Source organism: Narcine bancroftii, chromosome 6 (assembly GCF_036971445.1).
Source record: "Narcine bancroftii isolate sNarBan1 chromosome 6, sNarBan1.hap1, whole genome shotgun sequence".
In the NCBI taxonomy this organism is placed as follows: domain Eukaryota; kingdom Metazoa; phylum Chordata; class Chondrichthyes; order Torpediniformes; family Narcinidae; genus Narcine; species Narcine bancroftii.
This window is the reverse complement of record NC_091474.1, coordinates 223,159,026-223,178,974: the sequence shown is the minus strand read 5'-3', so window position 1 is coordinate 223,178,974 and position 19,949 is coordinate 223,159,026. Positions and strand designations below refer to the sequence as shown.

Genomic DNA, 19,949 nt, shown 5'->3' with positions numbered 1-19,949 from the left:
AAGAGGAGTCATCAAGAACAATAAATGCTATAAAAACAGAAAGAGACATTCTATTATATAAGCAAAAAGAAATTAATAACACTTTTAGACAACATTACACAAAACTATACCAATCAGAAATACTAGGAGATGAGAATGAAATGGAATAATTTTTGCTGAATGTCAAAATTCCAAGGCTGGAAGAGAGAGAAAGAATAGAATTAGATACACCCTTCACAAGGAAAGAAATCGAAAAGGACCTGGCACCCTACAGGCTAATAAATCACTGGGAGAGGATGGATTTCTGAGTTTTATAGACAATTTAAAGAATTATTAATGCCCCTTTTAATGGATGTCCTGGACCAAGCTGTGGAAACACACACCCTCCTGGAGTCATTCTCAACCATGATTATTATAGCGTTACCAAAAAAAATAGGAACCCACTAAAAACTTTGTCATACAGACCAACATGCCTGTTAAATGCTGATTTTAACCATATAACCTTATAACAGTTTATGGCATGGAAACAGGCCATCTCAGCCCAACAAGATACTAATGAAAGCATTAGCTAATAGGTTAGGACAATACTTGCCAAAACTGATACATACGGACCAAGTGGGATTTGTTAAAGGAAGGCATTCCTCAAATAGTTCAGGAAGATTATTTAATATAATACACATGGATAAATCTGAACAAAATCCAAGTATTAAAGTCTCCACAGATTTGGAAAAAATCATTTGGATGTTTGAAATGGCCCTTTTTATTTAAAACATTGGAAAAATTTGGTATAGGCAAAACATATATAAATTGGATAAAAACTTTATACCATAAAACACAAGCTAAAATAATAACAAATAATCAGATGTCAGCAGTGTTCCCCTTGAGTAGATCGAGTAGACAGGGAAGCCCCTGTCCCCAGCACTTTTTATTTTAATGACTGAACAGCTAAAACGGAGTTAAGAAGGGATTCGGATATAAAGGGATTCATAGTCAAGAAAGAAGAACATAAAATCAGTCTATGAGCTGATGATGTGCTATTGTACCTATCAGAACCAGTTAAATCTTTGTAAAAATTACAAGTACCACCATAAATATATGGAAGAATATCAGGCTACAAAATAAATAGATAAAAGTGACAAATTTTGAGTATAAAAGATACCAAAAAGGAAGTAAATTTAAATGGAAGACAGAGGGAATAAAATATCTTGGAATAACAACTGATAATAACTTGCAAAATCTGTACAAACTAAATTATGTCCCTCTTCTTGGGAAGATAGAAAAGAAAGACCTACAGAAATGGAGAAACTTAACCATTAATTTGGTGCAAGGGTTAAATGAATCAAAATTAAAGTGATGCCAATACTGCAATTCCTTTTTTCAATTGCTGCCTATTCTGTTACCTAAAAACTTTTTTTTAAGCTACTAAATAACCAACATTATTTCCTATGGAATAATAAGGTACCAAGATTTGCAATGGAAAAACTGACATGGGACTACAGGCTGGGAGGAGTTAGGCTTCCAGATTTCAAAAAATATTACCTAGCTGCACAGGCTAGATTTCTCGCAGCCTTTTCCAGATCAACCCAGCAGCTTTTCCAGATCAACCCAGCAGCTTTTCCAGATCAACCCAGCAGCTTTTCCAGATCAACCCAGCAGCTTTTCCAGATCAACCCAGCAGCTTTTCCAGATCAAATCAACCCAGCAGCTTTTCCAGATCAAATCAACCCAGCAGCTTTTCCAGATCAAATCAACCCAGCAGCTTTTCCAGATCAACCCAGCAGCTTTTCCAGATCAACCCAGCAGTTTTTCCAGATCAAATCAACCCAGCAGCTTTTCCAGATCAACCCAGCAGCTTTTCCAGATCAAATCAACCCAGCAGCTTTTCCAGATCAAGAGGAACCACAAGAACTTAGGTTCTGAAATCTTGAGCAACAAATGAAAAGCTGGAGGCACTCACAAGGTCAGGCAGCATCCAAGGAGGCAAATGAACAGACATTTTGGCTCAGTTCCCTTTTTCAAGATGAGATTCAAACAAAATGGGGGTGAGGGGAAGGAGGCAATAGAAAATTTATGTCTTCAGCTCCAGAGTCTTCCCCAGCTCTTTCCAAGCCCACCTTTTCTGCCTGATATCTCACTTTTCAATCCTAGCCTTGAGAAAGTGTTTCCACGAGAAATGCTGTCCACCCATTTCTTTCCAGATCCATTAGCTTTATTGAAGAGTTTCCCATAATGTACACAGTTTAACAATCCTGTGCATGTTAGTTAGTTTTGCCATTTTTACTCTCTCATCCTGAAAGCATCAACTCTTGTTCCCTTCAGCCATTTTACACAAATGGCTTTCCTTCTTAATGGTGTCATCAGTGACTGAATCTGGTCTTCATCTAGCATCCACGTGCTCGAATTCAGTCAGAACCGAGTGAATGAAATTAGGAGACTGCATAATTTCCCTCTGGCTATCAATCCTAACTGTGGAATCCATGTGTGAACCCTGGTTGACCCTCAGAAGGTCAGAACACCAACCTTTGCACCTGCAACTTCCTTAGGACACATTACAAATCTAATTTGAAGTCCTTACAAAGGAAGAATAGAAAAACGTCAGAAATTGGAGCAGGAGCACTCAATCTTGCTTGTTGTGCCTGCTCCACCATTCAATGAGATCACAGCTGAGAAACATTGTGCAGATGCTGGAATCCTGAGCACACGCAGAATTGCTGGAGGAACTTGGCAGGTCATGTGCCATCCATGGGCAGTCAACACTTCAGGTCTAGACCTTTTATCAAAGGCGAGAGAGAAAAGGTGAAATGACATGTTTCAAGGAGGATAGGGTTGGGGGAGGAGCCCTGGGTGGAGAGGAGGGGGGAAGAGGGTGGATGGAGCAAAAGGACAAAAGGTGCGGGAGGTGAAGAAACAGGTAGCAGAAAATAACCATGGGGGGAGGTAAAAAGGAAATTTAACTTAATATGTAATTATGCATACACCGATGATTTGAACTGGTGTACCTCTCTGTTCAACAAAAGTATGATTGGGTGTGTAAAGGAGTATTGCAAAAACTGATTGTACCACATGGTATAACCTTGATGCATTTTGCACAAGTCATTGCAATTAATTTGAGGTTGACTGCTGGTAATAACAAAAATGTTCTGATTTTAGCTCCGTCCAGCTTCCAATGGAGAAATACAACAGGCACAGTGGTCATTTAAGAGACTTGACATTCTGACATTGTATTTATGGGAAAGTTCAAAATAGCATCGAGTGAGTCCACTCCACAGAAAGCAGGCTCTATTGACGCAAACATGTAGGCACAAATTAACAAGTTGGGGATAAAGAGCCAGTCTGATTCTATGTCTGTCCACCACTGGAGGCAACCCTGTGAAACCAACTTCCTTCAATATCACTCCCAATCCACACTAATCCAGGTTGTACCCTGACAGAGCTGCAGTCAGCCTTTCATCTACATCCATCAATGGCTGACTATGGACTTCCGCAGAGAAACACAAAAGCTGTAGATGCTGGAATCTTGAGAAAACAAAGAATTGCTGGAGGAATTCATTCGTTCAAACAGCACCCATGGGTAAAAATGGTCAGTCAACATTTCAGGTGCAAACCCTTTATGAAGACAAAGATTGAATAGGAAGGAAAAAAGCAGGGGGAGGAGGTCCAAAAAGTGAAAGAATTTAGGAACAACAGGTATGTGAGGTGGAGAGAGAGGGAAGGAGAATCCATGGGAGCAAGAGATGGGGAGACTCAACAAGGAGGGTCAAGAGGGGACAAAATATAAAATATAATAAAGAAAAGTGGGTTAAAGTAGAATCAGAGGGGGGAATGATTACCTAATATTAGAAAAAGCAATATTCAAGTAAGGAGATGTAGGGACAAGTTTTACACTTTCTGCAGTTACAGGGGATAGCGCTTAAAGGCATGAAAAGCTGGGTGGGAAGGGAAGATAGGGCGTGAGTCGAGGAGAGTCATCCCTGTGAGGGAGAGGGAAATTGAAATTGTTGCCTATGGGAAGCTCATGTTTACACCCACAGAGTGAAGATGTTTGCCAAAGCAGTCACCCTATCTGCCTTTGGTCTCACTGATGTTAAGAAGGTCACATTGAGTATAGCAAATGCAGCAGATTGAGTTAGATGATGTGTATGTAAAGTTCTGCCTCACCTGAAAGGTCTGTTTGGGGCCCTGGTTGGAGAAGAGGGAAAAGATGTTCGGGACACATTTTTCACTTCCTGCAATTTTAACAAGAGGTGGTTGGTGGTGGGATCATGCTGAATTTGGTGGCAGTGTGGAAGGCTAATGTGTTGGATGTGGAGGCTGGTGGAGTGGAAGCAAAGTCCAAAGGGACTTTGTCCTCATTCTGTTCGGTGTTAAGTGGGAAGAGGGTGGAGTAGATGCAGGTGTAGGTTTTACCAATGATAGCAAGGGAATCCATTTTTATTAAAGATAAAGCATATTTCAGATATACTGGAATGGAAAAGTTCAACCTAGGAACAGATGCAGTAAAAGAATTACTAATTGGGAGAATATCATCCTTCCAAGAAACATGGTATAATCCAGGCAGCTGTGAGGGTCAGTGCATATGTAATAGATGTCCATGGATAATTTGTCCCTTGAGATGGAAACAGAGGTCAAGGAAAGAGAGAGGTGTCAGAAACGGTCAGGTAACTTTTAGCAGTGAAGTCAATGTAATTGATGAGAATTGCACAGACAACCTAACCTACTGCATTCAGTGTGGCCTCCTTGACCAAACACAGGTTGGGTGACCAATTCATTGAATACCTACGCTCTGTTTGTGGGTGTAAGCTTGAGGTTCCTGCAGCCAGCCACTTCAATTACCCAACCATTCCTTCATCCATCGTCAGGATGAGGCCAAGCACAAACTTACTGCTTGATAACTTTAAATTTAATGGCATGAACATTGATTTTTTCCAACTTTAGGTAACCCCACATCTGGCTCTACTGTTTCCATCTTTCTCTCCTCCTGAACCATTTTTCTTCCCCACCCCCCTCCCTGCAAATAGTCTCTCTCCATCTCTTACACTTTCTGTCACACGCCACATCAACCTCTTCTTCAGGAACTTTCCCCCTTTATGTCCATAACGTCAGCCCCTTATCACTTTAAATCTTAATAAGGGGCCAAAATCTTGACTGACCATTTCTACCCATGATTTGACCTGCTGAAATCTTCCAGCCATTCTGGGTCTGTGCAAGATTTCAGCATCTGCAGTCTTTGGGTTTCTCTCATTAATGTTTCAAGCTGATGAGTTGCAATAGAATTTCCATCTCTTTGCAGTTCAAGCACCATCTGTGAATTATTTCCACCATTTTCAGTTTTTAATTTAGATTTCAAACATTTGCAGTTTTTGGCTTTTTACCATTTCAGACATCTCCTGTGGTGGAGAGGTAGACACAATGGCAGGCTAGCCAGCTCAGATCTTTTGTCTAGCAGTTTCCCACAATCAATGTCAACAGAAAGACATCAATCACTTCCAAGTGCTCCACTTGCATTCACAGTACAACACGAACCATCACTGGAAAAGGAGAGCAATGTTCAGAGATGTTGAAGCCCGAAATGAAGTTGGTTATGTAATTTTATCTTTGCTATGTAAAAGACAATGCTTGACCTGCAGAGTTTCTCTAGCACTGTGTTTTTACTAATGTTCAGAGACACTGGATAACACAGTACGTCAATCCTGTTTGCAAGCAAGGTGATGGAGGCTAAGGCTACTTGCAAACAAAGTCAGATCAAAAATGTGAAACAGTTAATTTTAGCAGGTATTACATGCAAGTCCCCCATTATGACCTTTATCTCATTTTCCACTCACTAATGTTGTTATGACTTAGTGTTGGAAAGCTCTTTAAGAAGAAATGTTGTACACGTGTTTCGAAGCTAATCATCAGTCAACTTTGTATAGTGGTGAATAATTTCCTGAACTGTTCTATACAGATGGCTTTGAATGAGATATACGATTTGGGTCGGGGGGACTAATTTCTAATTCTATTTATCCAGCCAATTATGGGTAGGAGGGGAGTTAAAAACAACGTTAGTATCTCATTTGGATACTGACTATTTTCTACCATTTGCAAGGGTAAACAACAGTGTGAATTCTGCTTCAGCCCAAGCGCCCCATAACATCACAGAACTTGTTGCCATCTTAACAGTTTGAGTGGACAGGTTGTCACAGCTGGAATCAAGAAAATTCTTAACATTTCTGCAACTAGGAGGAGTAGGAGATTTAAATGAGGCCTGACAAGTTTCAGTCACCATGAGACCTTTCCAAAATACTCCACTCCACTTAGCTGGAAACTTGCTGGCAGCTCCTGATCCTGACAATTTAATTTAATTATTTAATTTTAAAATTACAGCACAGTAGAAGACCCTTCAGATCTATGAAATCTGTGCTTCCCAATTAATCTCACAACCCTGAATGCTTTGAAAGGGAGACTTGACTTGAAACCAGAGCACCTGGGGAAAACCTACGTGGGTTACAAGGAGAGCATGCAAACTCCTTCAAACAGCATCAAATTCGAATCTGGATTGCTACTGCTGTTCTGTTACTAATCAATCAACTCTTCAATATCAGCAAGCAACTCAGAGCGAAAAATCAATCCCCATTATGCAAGTGCTCAGGTGCGGCCACACCAAGACCACATACAAATGCAGTAAGAGACCTTGACTTGCGCTTGTGTCTGCTAGCAATGAAGGCCAACACACCATTGGTCATTGGTACACCAGCAAACTCAGAGAGCAGGCTTACCTCCAGCTACGTTCCTGGCTCAAAACAGAGTCGGACATCTGCAGGATCTGAGCCACAGGGCAGACACAACATTTTAGATTTAATTCTTTATATACTGAGTGTCTACCATGCAACATGAGGAACAGATGATAAGGAACAGAAACCTGCTTATAAACTCAGTAGCAGGCTGCACAGCTTGACACAATTCTTTTCTAAAGAGCACACATTGGGAATTTCAGTGACCTTGGAGAACCCAGAATGATTCAATAAAAGAAATGGAACTAAACAAAACAACACCCAGCAAGACACATTAGTAGCCTTCAAATCTCAACATTCCCTGATGATTCTTGATCTAAATTTGTCTGTGCCATTAATTTACACCCAAGTCCCAGTAAATCTCAAAATTAAAAACCATCCCACAACAGCTCTCACTGCTGCAAATGCACTGCCTGCTGTGGGTTCTACTTTCTTCGACAGGTAATTGCTTTATTTTTTTTTAGGAAGCAGCACATAATATTTAAATGCTGAAAACATGGCCTCCTTTCAGTACGATGCTCTTTTCAGAACTCTCCACAAAAAATTGTCCTGCTTATAAACAAAAGATAGATTTGCTAAACTGTGAAATTGGAAATATAATAAAACCACTAATTGAAAAAATTTGTAGTTGCATATCTTCAGTAATAATTAACAACAGTTATCTTTGAAATAACAGAAACCATACAGTGAGCAGATGAAACAGCACCGTCTATTGCATCATTACTCGAAGTCCAGGCTTCTGAGATATATTGTTATATCATCCCTGATTAGGAACATGAAAAATCCTTTCATCCTTTCTACTTCAGATGGACCCACTTATTTACTCAGTGTTTCCTTTAATCCCTATCAGCAGAAAGAAAGTGATTTGTCTTTTGAAGCAACTGATCATACCACTTCATTATTTTTTTCTGTTAACCTGTCAAATATTTATTGCCTTTGGATTAACACAACAAAACAGAACACACATAGTGACTGAACCAGAAGACAATTTTTAAAAAACTTGGTTTCCAAAATTACCTAATGCCAGACTGCGTTTTGAGGGGAAAAATGGGGTGGCACAGTTAGCGTAGCACCACACTATTACAGCGCCAGCCACCCAGCTTTGAATTCACCACTGTCTGTAAGACGTTTGCACATTCTTCCTGTGACCATGTAGGTTTCCTTCAGGTATGCCAGTTTCCTCCCATATTCCAAAGACATACAAGGTTAATAAGCTAATTGGTCGTGCACAGGTATAATTGAAAGGCACGGGCTCACGCCTATAAGTGTCTGTGACTGTGCTGTATCTCTACATTAAAAATAAAAAAAACCTATAAATTAAAATCTATCCTTTCTCAAAGGGGCCTTTGAACCTCATTCACCATCATTTTAGACAGTAACTTACAGGTCATAAATTCTTGGTGCATGAATATATTTGTGGGTCATACCAGCTCTTAAATGTACCTCTGTGAAGTTTGGTTCCTGACTATTTAACCAACAAAGATTATTCATCTTCATTCAATTTTTCCAAATCTTTCTTGAAGTGTTTCTGGAAATTAGTTGCAATATTTATTTGAATCGTTTTTCATGTCTATCTGCCAAAAATCATTCATCTTTCACTAGATGGGCTCAGTGCAAAGATCATATCGATTTCCATGCTTTGGGCCATCCTTGATCTGCAAACATGGTCTTGCTTGTTCCGCCTCACTGCAATGATTGGTCTGATTCACTGTTATGTCAGCCACTTCACCATGTCGACTCTTGCCTGGGCAAATTGGATGCAAATGGTTTAATGCCACCGAAATGGACTCATTTTGCCCTGTGCTCTCCGCCGCCCCACAAAGGAACCTGCTCACTTCCCTTTACCCTCAAATAACAAGGTCTGAAGTCCAAAATTCCACAACACCTCATAAATCACAGCAGAACAAAGCTTTTTTTTTAAACAGCAGCATTCCCATTGGCCGTTTCCAACAGAAGATTTTAATAACCTGAATATGCCTGAGATTGTCTGATCTTTGAAGCTCCTGGTCAGTCAGGAACACCAGATGCTGTAGGTTTCTGTGAGGGGTGCTAGACAAAATGGCAACTCTCCGTTTGCCTTACGGAAATCAAAGAATAAAGAATTTCACGTACGTTACCTTTCAGAAGTGTAGTATTATGTGACAATAATGGAGCCTTTACCTTTGCATTTCTCTTTGGATGGCCACAGCTGTCTGTGTGTGGATTGTGTGACACCAGTAAGGATATTTAAGAAGTAGTTTCTGTTTGTTACCTTTTACTATGAATTCTCCAAGACATGTGTGTATTGGTCAAGGAGCAGCTCATCAGTTTAAGGCAACCACTGTGGCTGTACTTCAGTATCATTTTGAAGTAATTACGTGGGCAAAGCTTTCCCCATTCTGGACAAACATGCCTGGCCTGAGAGTAGCACAAGCCCAGTCAAGAGGAGCTCATTTTTCTCAATGTGCTCATTTGAGCACCCCACCCCCAATTTCTGTTTGTAAGCTTCTGTTTTAAGCAACAACTTTACTTATCACCTCAATGAAGCTCTTGGTCAAGAGTGTGCAGCCCAGCGTGACTTCATGTAATCTGAGCAGCAGGTGAAATGAAGATGTTTTATTTGCATCATGGCTGCACAGGGTACCGTGCGATTGGTTTGGGTTGAGAATGGCAAACAGCAAGCCTGCCTGATACGGCTGTAACTGGGTGTTCAATAGAAGCAAAGTCCACAAGAAGCATTGCTATCACAAGAAATGCAGAGGAAGCCTTCATGTGGCTTTGTGAGCTTTGTTGACCCTTGAACTAAGCCTCATGATACAGTACAAATCCAAAAATCTGGATGTCAGAAATTTCAAAAACTTTCAAACTTTTAAAATTTAGCAGCAAGCATAAACATCACAGATGCACAGAGACAATGAGCGGCCATAAGATAATCTTATCACAAAGAAATTCATTTATATACCATATTATTCTTTGACAATGTTCATTTTTAAATATCATTTCAAGCATTGCCATATGTGAGCCTTTTTGTAGTGAAAAAAATCATAAGTTTACATTTTTGTCAAGTGTTGTCTTTATTTTTCTTTAAAACTGCTCATTTTGATTAATGAAGCATGCTATATTTGCAAATGAATCAACTATTAAAATGTACTGTTCATCTCTTTATTTCTCCTTAAATTAGAATTTTCAAAGTTCTGCCTGAGAATCTGGAAATCCTGACCGATCCAATCCCTGAGCAGACTGTATTTTAGGACTTCTATTGAACATTGACAAAGTCAAAAGCAATTAAACCTTGACTTTAAGAACAACATGTTAGGACCACCACAAGAATGGATCCAACCTAATCTGCCAATGTTGAGACCTCTCCAGATTTAATCAGTACCTACTTGAAAAGTCATGCTCTGTAAACACGGGTCAAGTTTTGTTTTAAATTCGAGGGAGTCACGTGATGGTTGGATGGAAACAGCCCTCTCCAGAGAAAAAGAAAAAAAATGTGAAAAAGCAGAGCTCAAACATAAAATACAGGAAGAGAAAGATAAAGTTACAGAGAAGAGACAGAAGATGGCACCCAAAAGAGAAAAAGTAAGAAAAACAGAGAAAAGGGAAGAAGGAAAATCACTGGAGAAGAAAGATGAAGTCCTCACCTGCACATCGGAACAAACAGCCACCATGGAGAGGAGCGGCCGATCTCCGGTGTTGGTGAATCCCCAGAGGAGCGGTGTCCTCCCGACCGGCGGACTCCAAAAATGGCTCTCAGAGCCAAGATGAGGTGCGCAGTGCGCAAGTAAAAGAAAAGGTTAACGCCGACAGGAGGGGCACTCAGCTGAGGAGTGGCCAGCTGAGAGATGCCCAGTATCGGGGCGTTCAGCTGGGGGTAAGCAAACAAGAAAGAAAAGAGTGGTGAGAAAGAGAATGAAGGGCTGGAAGAGGGTGAGCGGCAACAGGGTGACCAACAGGGGGACAACCTGCGGCAGGAGACCCAGCAGTGGGTCGACCTACAGTGGGAGGCCCAACAACGGGCCGACCTGCAGCAGGAGGCCCAACAACAGGAGACACAGCAGTTGGAGGCCCAGCAAGGATACAGAAGCAGCTCATCAGAGAAGGATGAAGATACAAAGATACAGAGAAGATGACATAGATAGAGGCACAGAAGAAAAGGAAGAAGACCAAGAATTTCAAAGGAAAGAAGAAGGTAAAATAGGACAAAGTTTAGATAAAGCCTTTTTCGAAGAACAAATAAGGTCATTAAAAGAATGGCGATCATTAGAATTTAGTTCAATCAAAAGAAAAATGAAAAGAGCTGAAGACAGAATGCAAAGCTTAGAGTTGGTCATGACTGAAATAGGGAAAAGAGTAGAAAATGTTGAGGAACAAGAAGCTGCTGTAGAAATGGAGATAAATGATTTAAGAGAGAAGTTGGAAGAGAGCGAAAAAAAATTAAAGAGACACAAGATTTATTGTCAAAAAAAATTGACGTATTGGAAAAATACAGTTGCCGAAACAACATAAAAATAGTTGGCCTGAAAGAAGGCAAAGAAGGGTCAGATATGAAGGAATTTATAAAAGGATGGATCCCAAAGGTGCTGGGAGCGACAGATTCACATGAAGAAATAGAAATCAAAAGGGCGTGTAGAGCGCTAGTACTAAAACAGCCACCACATCAAAAACCGAGATCCATCTTGGTTAAATAATGGTCACTGCGAAATCGGTTGACGTTTGCGAGTAACTTCGCAAACCGAATGGAAAGGGGAGTTGTGGTTGCCGTCAAGGGACAGGAGGCAATCCAAGGAGGGGAGGTTCATTTGGGGTTAAAGGGTTATTGCTTGTGGGGATTGTTGGGGTATTTCATGTCTTAAATGCATTGTCATATATTGAGATTAAAAAGAAAACTTAATAAAACAGTAATGGAAAAAAGGGATGGAGGTGGTGAAGAGGCAGAAACGAAATGAAAATAAGGATACAAGATGGCCACGTTGGACCATATGACTACAAACATTAATGAAATATATAACCAAGTTTAAGTGTATCCCATTGGGGAAAAAAAAATCACATATAATTTAAAAGACAAAGTTACAATGTTTGAAAAAACCTGGGAAATCATATATGGAACATAACAGAAAGAGCAGGCCTAGGACCACCACCACCTCAAATGATAAGAAGATAAACACGATCAGATTTAATGTGAATAAGTAGATGATGTCTTTTTTGTTTGTATTCCTCTTGTATAAAGATGTTGTTTTATTGTATTTTATACGTCCAATATTTACTGTTTTTGGAGGGGGTGGGAAAGGGGAAGGAAGGGATGGGGAAATATTATAAATATATTGGTTGATATGGTTCATAGTGTGATAAATAAGGAATTACAAAAAAAGTTTTGTTTTCAATTCCAATGCGAATATTTTAAAGTTGATTGAAGATTTAACAGATACAAATTTTAAATTATTATTTGTTGTTGATCATATTATTTGGTACTGACACAAACTTTTTTGGGGGGAAAAATAGGAAACAATCTTGCATAAGCAAACTGGCATCACTTTTTTTCCCACAAATGTATTGACTAAACTAGAACATATATTACAAATTCTGCAGTGCAGATTCATCGACTAAAATGGTAAAAAATAATATGCTGCTTTATAATTACCGGTACTTGGGCTTTTCATCAACACACTCAAAGCAAAGCTTGATTGAAAATTGGAACTAACATTCATTTTAATCAAAATTAAGAGCATTTTTACGAGTGACAAATGTTCAGAACAAGATCAGGCAAAGAAGCTTTAGTTGTCATGGCCAGTAAGACATCTGTTCATTCAAAGAAAAATCTTGATGCCATGCGGTGGGGTACCACTTCCCAAACTTTCAAAATGTCTACCTAAAATTCTTCTGTTTTCAGCAAGGCATCAATCCAATTATTTTAGAGGTGGCTATTATTTCTGCTGGAGAGCAGAGAGCACAATTTCAGAAATTCAACATTTCATTTAATCCTGTGACAGTTGAACAATTATAATGGGTCCAGATAGAGTAGGCTTTTCCCACTGAAGTTGGGCAAAATACAAACCAGAACACGTGGGTTAAGGTTGAAAGGGGAGAATTTTAGGGTAACATTAGGGGGAATTTCTTCACACAAAGAGTGGTGGGAGTGTGGAACAGGCTGTCAGCTGATGTGGCAAATAGAACCATTTACGGAGCGGAAACAGGCCATGTTGGCCTTTCAAGTCCGCACCAGTTCACTGATTTTGCGCGCCCTCTTCAGGCAATGGTCCCGTTCTTCTTCTTCTTCTGCGTGCTCAATTTTAACATTCAAGAACATTTTGGACAGGTATATGGATGGGAGGGATAAGGAAGGAAATGGAATGGGTACAGGTCAGTAGGATGACAGAATAATAAGTTTGGCACAGACTAGAAGGGCTTAAGGGCCTGTTTTCTATTTGTTATTTGGTTCCAAATACTCGTTTTTAAGATCCACAGCACTCAAAATCAAGCTTGCAGAGCCTAAAATTAAAATAAGGCAAGCAAAATATAAAAATGATGCCATTAACCTGAGGCTAAAATCTAAGTAAATTTAGGAGTGAAAGGGCCTTAACTATAAATTTTAAAAACTTCTTGCCTGAATTGTTCACAAAAACCTCATTAAAATATTAATGTCTTTAAAAACATGTTGCAAACAAGGATGCAGCTAACTGAATTAAAACATATATGAACGCAAAAAAGAATTAAGATTACCTCATGTCTGCAGCCACCTTATCTTTGTAAAATAATGAAATCCAAACTTCACAGGAAGATTTACTCTACTCCAAAGGAATGGCTCTGGAGAGTTTCTCACTACTGTCAATCAACACTCATGATGCAAGCAAACATAGAATGCACAATGCAAGACAGAGGCTTTCTTTACCTTTCAACACAGAAACATGTTGGCGGCCTTCAACATCCACAGGGTAGTTCTTAATCTCAATGTCTTCCCCTTCTTTTAATTCCACTTTATCATAGCCATACCAGCCAAGGAGTTCATTCATGGTGTTTTCTGCAAAATTCTGACAGAAAGGAGTTAAATGTTGGTGTAAGCAAACAATAATCATTCAGATTGGTGTATGCATTAATCTCTCTCTCTATCACACATGCTCTAATGAAAAGTCATGTACCACAAGTTTAACGTGGTTGAATGTCACACTGTCTCAGGCATTTAATGGAAAAGTTTCCATGCACAGTTACTCTACTGTGTTCAAAACACTGTCAGGGACTTTTCAGCAAGGTCATCTGATCAGGTCCAGCACAGTCACCATCTTTCAAAGTGGTCATCTGTCCAAGTACCAGTCCGTTGTCACATAAATTACCATCAAATTTTTATTCTGACTAAATAGACTTCATTTGATTAAATATGATCTTTAATTTAATTATGCCTTTCTATAACTGACTCAAAGTGCAATGTTTATTTTTGTACTGTTGTATTTACAAAAGAAAATTATTCAAAATTTGGTGTCTCAGTTCAAGCTCTGATACTGGGAAAAGAGTGCGTTCTCCCACGACAATTACAACACCACTGGCAAATAATTTTTTATAAAATAAATATAATCGATTTTGTGTCACAGGGGAATGAAGGTTGCTGGGAAAAGACAGGGAAGTGAAGCTGAATCCACAGCCAGAGCAGCCATGACCTGATTGAATGGCCAAGCTGGCTTGATGGGCTCGAAGGCCTTGTGATCTAGGACACTCTGGATGGAAAAAACAAATAAATAACTGTGAAACATAACTTAAAAACCCACCAAGGATATCATTTATTTTGCCTCTTTCATAGAATGGTATTACTTTTCATAGCTGCCACATTTGATTTGAGAAATTAAAATAGTCATACATTGCACATTTTCCCACACACTACACTTGTCACACTTACAAATCAATGATGACAAGACGACATGACTTTCTGAAACATAGCTGAAGACCTTGTCTGTACAAAGCAGATGTTTTTCTTGCAAATGGCAAAAGAAATGAAGTGCACATAAAAGCTGCTCCACGTGATGTGATATTTTAAATTATTCCACTGCTGATTGTCGGGACTTGCTTTATGCAAATAACCTGGTCCATTTCCTTTATTGTATGTGCAAGTGCATCTAATGCTAGAATCAAAAAATGGAATCCTCTTCCAGCTTCCTAGCAGAAATGGAACGCTGTGCTACAAACTTAGCAGGAAGTTCACTGTCTGTGTCATTGAGAGCGTAACAAAAACAAAAGTAATCCATCAAATTCAACCTTTTCCTAGGAGTATGCCAGTATGAAAAAAGTGTACAGTAAGATACCAAACCACATGTTCTCATACTTATCCCAACAGCTTCTCAAATGAGTTACTCCAGATCAATTTGCACAAGCTAATATTTTAAAAGTCTAAGTTATTCAAATAGTCACTATGGATTTAGAAACATAAACTAGATTAATATCTTGTACAATATATCTTGTACAATTTTCAGCACCTTGTACAGTACAATATCTTGTACAGTAGTCGGCCTCTTCAGCAACAACAATGTCACACTATAGAGAAGAGGTGGAAAATCTCATGATATGGTGCGAAAGTATCAATCTGGATAAGACAAGGGAGATGATTGCGGAATTCAGGACAAGGGACGATCACCCTCCACAACATATCAATAACTCTAATGGAAAGAGTTGAGCACCAAGTTTTTTGAAGTCCCCTTAAGTAGTGAACTATCCTGGACACACATCTCTTCACTGGTCAACAAGGCACAACTGCATATTCTGAGAAGATTGAGCCGGGCAAAGTGAAGGACGACCATCATGTTGACTTTCGACAGGAGCGTTCTGGCTAGCTATGTCACAGTGTAGTATGGTTGCTGTGGAGCAGTGGTTTTCAAATATTTTATTTCACTTACATGCCACCTTAAATCATCCCAATGCCTTCGGTGCTCTGTGATTAGTAAGGGAATAGTAAAGTGATATGTGAGTGAGGAAAAAAGGTTGGGAACCACTGCTCCAGACCCAATTGTTACTGAAATATTTTGCTTGAGAAAAATTGTCACTGGTCCATTTCCTTTAAAATTATGAAACCATACACAAAATGAGTCAATTGGGTACGATTAAAACTGTGTTTTTCAAACTTTTTCTTTCACTCACATACCACTTTAAGTAATCCCTTACTAATTAATCACAAAGCACCTGTGACATACGGATTACTTAAAGTGGTATGTGAGAGCAAGCTCTTCAGCGCTTGACGTCCTGCTTTGCGGAAACTGCCAAAATGTTTGGCCTGGAAGTCAGCCTGAAGAAAACTGAGGTCCTCCATCAGCCAGCTCCCCACCATGACTACCAGCCCCCCCACATCTCCATTGGGCACACAAAACTCAAAACGGTCAACCAGTTTACCTATCTCGGCTGCACCATTTCATCAGATGCAAGGATCGACAATGAGATAGACAACAGACTCGCCAAGGCAAATAGCGCCTTTGGAAGACTACACAAAAGAGTCTGGAAAAACAACCAACTGAAAAACCTCACAAAGATAAGCGTATACAGAGCCGTTGTCATACCCACACTCCTGTTCGGCTCCGAATCATGGGTCCTCTACCGGCACCACCTACGGCTCCTAGAACGCTTCCACCAGCGTTGTCTCCGCTCCATCCTCAACATCCATTGGAGCGCTTTCATCCCTAACGTCGAAGTACTCGAGATGGCAGAGGTCGACAGCATCGAGTCCACGCTGCTAAAGATCCAGCTGCGCTGGATGGGTCACGTCTCCAGAATGGAGGACCATCGCCTTCCCAAGATCGTGTTATATGGCGAGCTCTCCACTGGCCACCGTGACAGAGGTGCACCAAAGAAAAGGTACAAGGACTGCCTAAAGAAATCTCTTAGTGCCTGCCACATTGACCACCGCCAGTGGGCTGATAACGCCTCAAACCGTTCATCTTGGCGCCTCACAGTTTGGCGGGCAGCAACCTCCTTTGAAGAAGACCGCAGAGCCCACCTCACTGACAAAAGGCAAAGGAGGAAAAACCCAACACCCAACCCCAACCAACCAATTTTCCCCTGCAACCGCTGCAACCGTGTCTGCCTGTCCCGCATCGGACTTGTCAGCCACAAACGAGCCTGCAGCTGACGTGGACTTTATACCCCCTCCATAAATCTTCGTCTGCGAAGCCAAGCCAAAGAAAATGTGAGTGGAAAGAAAAAGTTTGAAAACCACTGCTGTAGAGTATTGAGTCGGAGGTCAATCCACAGGCAGAGAAGATCACTGGGGTCTACTCCTCCCCATCGACATGATCTACCAGGATTGTTGTCTAAAGAGGACTTGCAAAATCATTGAGAACCTCTTCCACCCTGAAAATAGCATCTTCCAGCTACCCCCATCGAGAAAGGGGTACGCAAATGTCGAGCCAGAACCATCAAGATGAAAAACAGCTTCTACCCACAGTGAGTGAGAATTTTGAATGACTGATGAACTGCTCATACAATCCCTTTGAGAATCTATTATTTAATAATATTTATTTATTTTTCTCTATGTACTGCATATGTACTGCGTTTTGTGTGCTATATTTATATAGGTGTTGACATGTTTCTACACCGAGGACTGAAGAACGCCACTTCGTCCAGTTGTACCAGTAATGATAACAATAAAGTTGAACAGTTAGTGTCAGCCAAGTGGACCTATTATGTATTGCAAATGTGTTTCAAGTTCGTTTATTATCATCTGTGTACAGATACAACCCTAAAAAGATAATTCCTTCGAATCGCGGTGCACGCAAGCATGCGCACATACACACAGTACATAATCATATATATAAAGATATAATTTAAAATAAATATATGAATATTTTGGGATAATTTCCTTGGTTACAGGATACTGTTCGTCAATCTCACAGCCTGCAAGATAAAACTATTTCCCAGCCTGGCAGTCCTGATTTTGATGCTCCTGTTCCTCCTTCTTGAAGGTAGTGGATTAAGGATACTGTGAGCTAGATGGAAAGGACCTTCTCTATTAAAGCAACAGTCCTAGTGAAATGTCATCAATAGAGGACAGTTAGATCCCAGTGATCCTCTCGGCCTTTCTGATGATCCTCTGTATAAGCTTCCGGTCTGATGCTTTACAGCTACCATACCACATGATTCAGCCAGACTGGACACTCTCAATTCTACTCCTTTAAAATGTTGTCAAGCTGGGGACCAGTAGCCTTGCCCTCCTCAAGACGTGCAGGCACTGCTGCGACTTCCTGACTAATTAAGTGGTGTTGTGGATCCAGAAATAGGCTGTCCTATGGCAGGAAGAATGTGAAGTGTTGCACTTTGGGAGGTTAAACCAGGGATGGATTTGGATGGCAAATGGTGAGGCGCAAGGGAGTGTGATGGAACAACGAAACTTGGATGGACAGGTACATCATTCCACAAAAGTGGTGATGTTGGTAGACAGGGTAATGATGAATGCATTTGGCATACTTGCCTTCATCAATCACAGCATTGAGAACAGGAGCAGGAACATCACGTTACCACTTCACTGAATAGTAGTTAGCACTGAGTACTGTGTGCAGTTTTGGTCACCCAGCTCTTGGAGGGATGACATTAAATTGGAAAGAGTGCAAAATATTTTCACAAGAGTGTTGAATTAACCATATAACCATATACGGAGCGGAAACAGGCCATGTTGGCCTTTCGAGTCCGCACCGGTTTACTGATTTTGTGCGCCCTCTTCAGGCATTGGTCCCGGTAGATCTTCATTCAATAAGTCTCCTTTCTCCCTGCTCTGTCTCTGATGTCTGTCTCTCTCTCTTTCTTCCCTTTCTCCTGTCTCCTTTCACAGAGCCCAGCTGATAGGATTTACATGGAGAAGTTGGGACTTTTCTCCCTGGAGTGTAGCAGGCTAAGGGGTGACCTTTATATTAAGATGCATATATGCCAAGGGTTTTCTCCAGGATAAAGGAATCAAAAACAAGAGGGCAAAGATTCAAGGTGAGAGGAAAAAAGATTTAAAAGGGACCTTCTTCAACCAGAGGACAGAGGGTATATGGTACAAGCGGATGGAGAATCTGCTAAAAGCAGGGAGAATTATATTGCTGAAAAGTCATTTAATCAGGTTTGCCAACTGAACTAGTTTTGGTTGGTATGGATAAGCTGGGGTGAAGGGCCTATTCCCCTCTGTAGAACTCTGTGACTCAGTATTTAAATTCTCTTTTTAAAAGTTAAAACCACAACACTACCCCAGTAACACACCAGCACCTGCAGGTTTGTTATATCCACTGCAAACATTCAACACTCTGAAACCCATTAGTATTTACAGTTTAAAGAGTACATTATTGATGATTGAAGCATTGTTTACATCCATTCCAAGTGGTGATTGCTCTCTGTGTGAAACACTTCCTGACTTCAGCAGTGATGATGAATCCTCTACAATCAAGGCAACATGTAAAGGCTGTACGACATGTGAAGTACAGCTTTCCTTTTACTTACAACCAACCACCAGATCACATCTATTGATTACATTCCAAGTTTAAGGTGTCAGAATGACAGAAGAGTTAATGACCCTATAAAGAGTGTCAGACCCTGTTCACCGACCAGGTCTTGTTTTCTCCTCAATTGTATGATCGACTCTATATCATCGCCACCCCCACCCCCACATTACAATTAGGTCATGACTGATTTGTATGTTGTAGACTGAGCTAAGATTATCTACCTTAGTTCCATAAACCCCAGTCTTCACCAGCAAAAAAAAATCAGTTCTGGGGAGTGTCTGTGCATGTGCTATGTGTTAAAATACACTGCCACTGTAATGTCCGCGCACATGCAGCCTGTTGGAACACACTGCCACTGTAATGTCCACGCACATGCAGCCTGTTGGAACACACTGCCACTGTAATGTCCGCGCACATGCAGCCTGTTGGAACACACTGCCACTGTAATGTCCGCGCACATGCAGCCTGTTGGAACACACTGCCACTGTAATGTCCGCGCACATGCAGCCTGTAGGAACACACTGCCACTGTAATGTCCGCGCACATGCAGCCTGTTGGAACACACTGCCACTGTAATGTCCGCGCACATGCAGCCTGTTGGAACACACTGCCACTGTAATGTCCGCGCACATGCAGCCTGTTGGAACACACTGCCACTGTAATGTCCGCGCACATGCAGCCTGTTGGAACACACTGCCACTGTAATGTCCGCGCACATGCAGCCTGTTGGAACACACTGCCACTGTAATGTCCGCGCACATGCAGCCTGTTGGAACAC

At 40.7% G+C, this 19,949-nt stretch overlaps 1 protein-coding gene across 10 annotated transcripts in view; it reads right to left on the bottom strand.

Moving 5' to 3' along the window:
* sobpa (sine oculis binding protein homolog (Drosophila) a) overlaps positions 1-19,949 on the bottom strand; it is a 427,151-nt gene that overhangs the window by 249,355 nt on the left and 157,847 nt on the right. For all 10 annotated transcript variants that reach the window (XR_011340735.1, XM_069887499.1, XM_069887498.1 and 7 more), the window contains one exon: positions 13,618-13,756. Coding sequence is in view for 9 of the 10 variants with exons in the window: in XM_069887499.1 (XP_069743600.1) it covers positions 13,618-13,756 (139 nt within the window). In the remaining variant the exon portion in view is untranslated. The remainder of the gene's footprint in view (positions 1-13,617; positions 13,757-19,949) is intronic.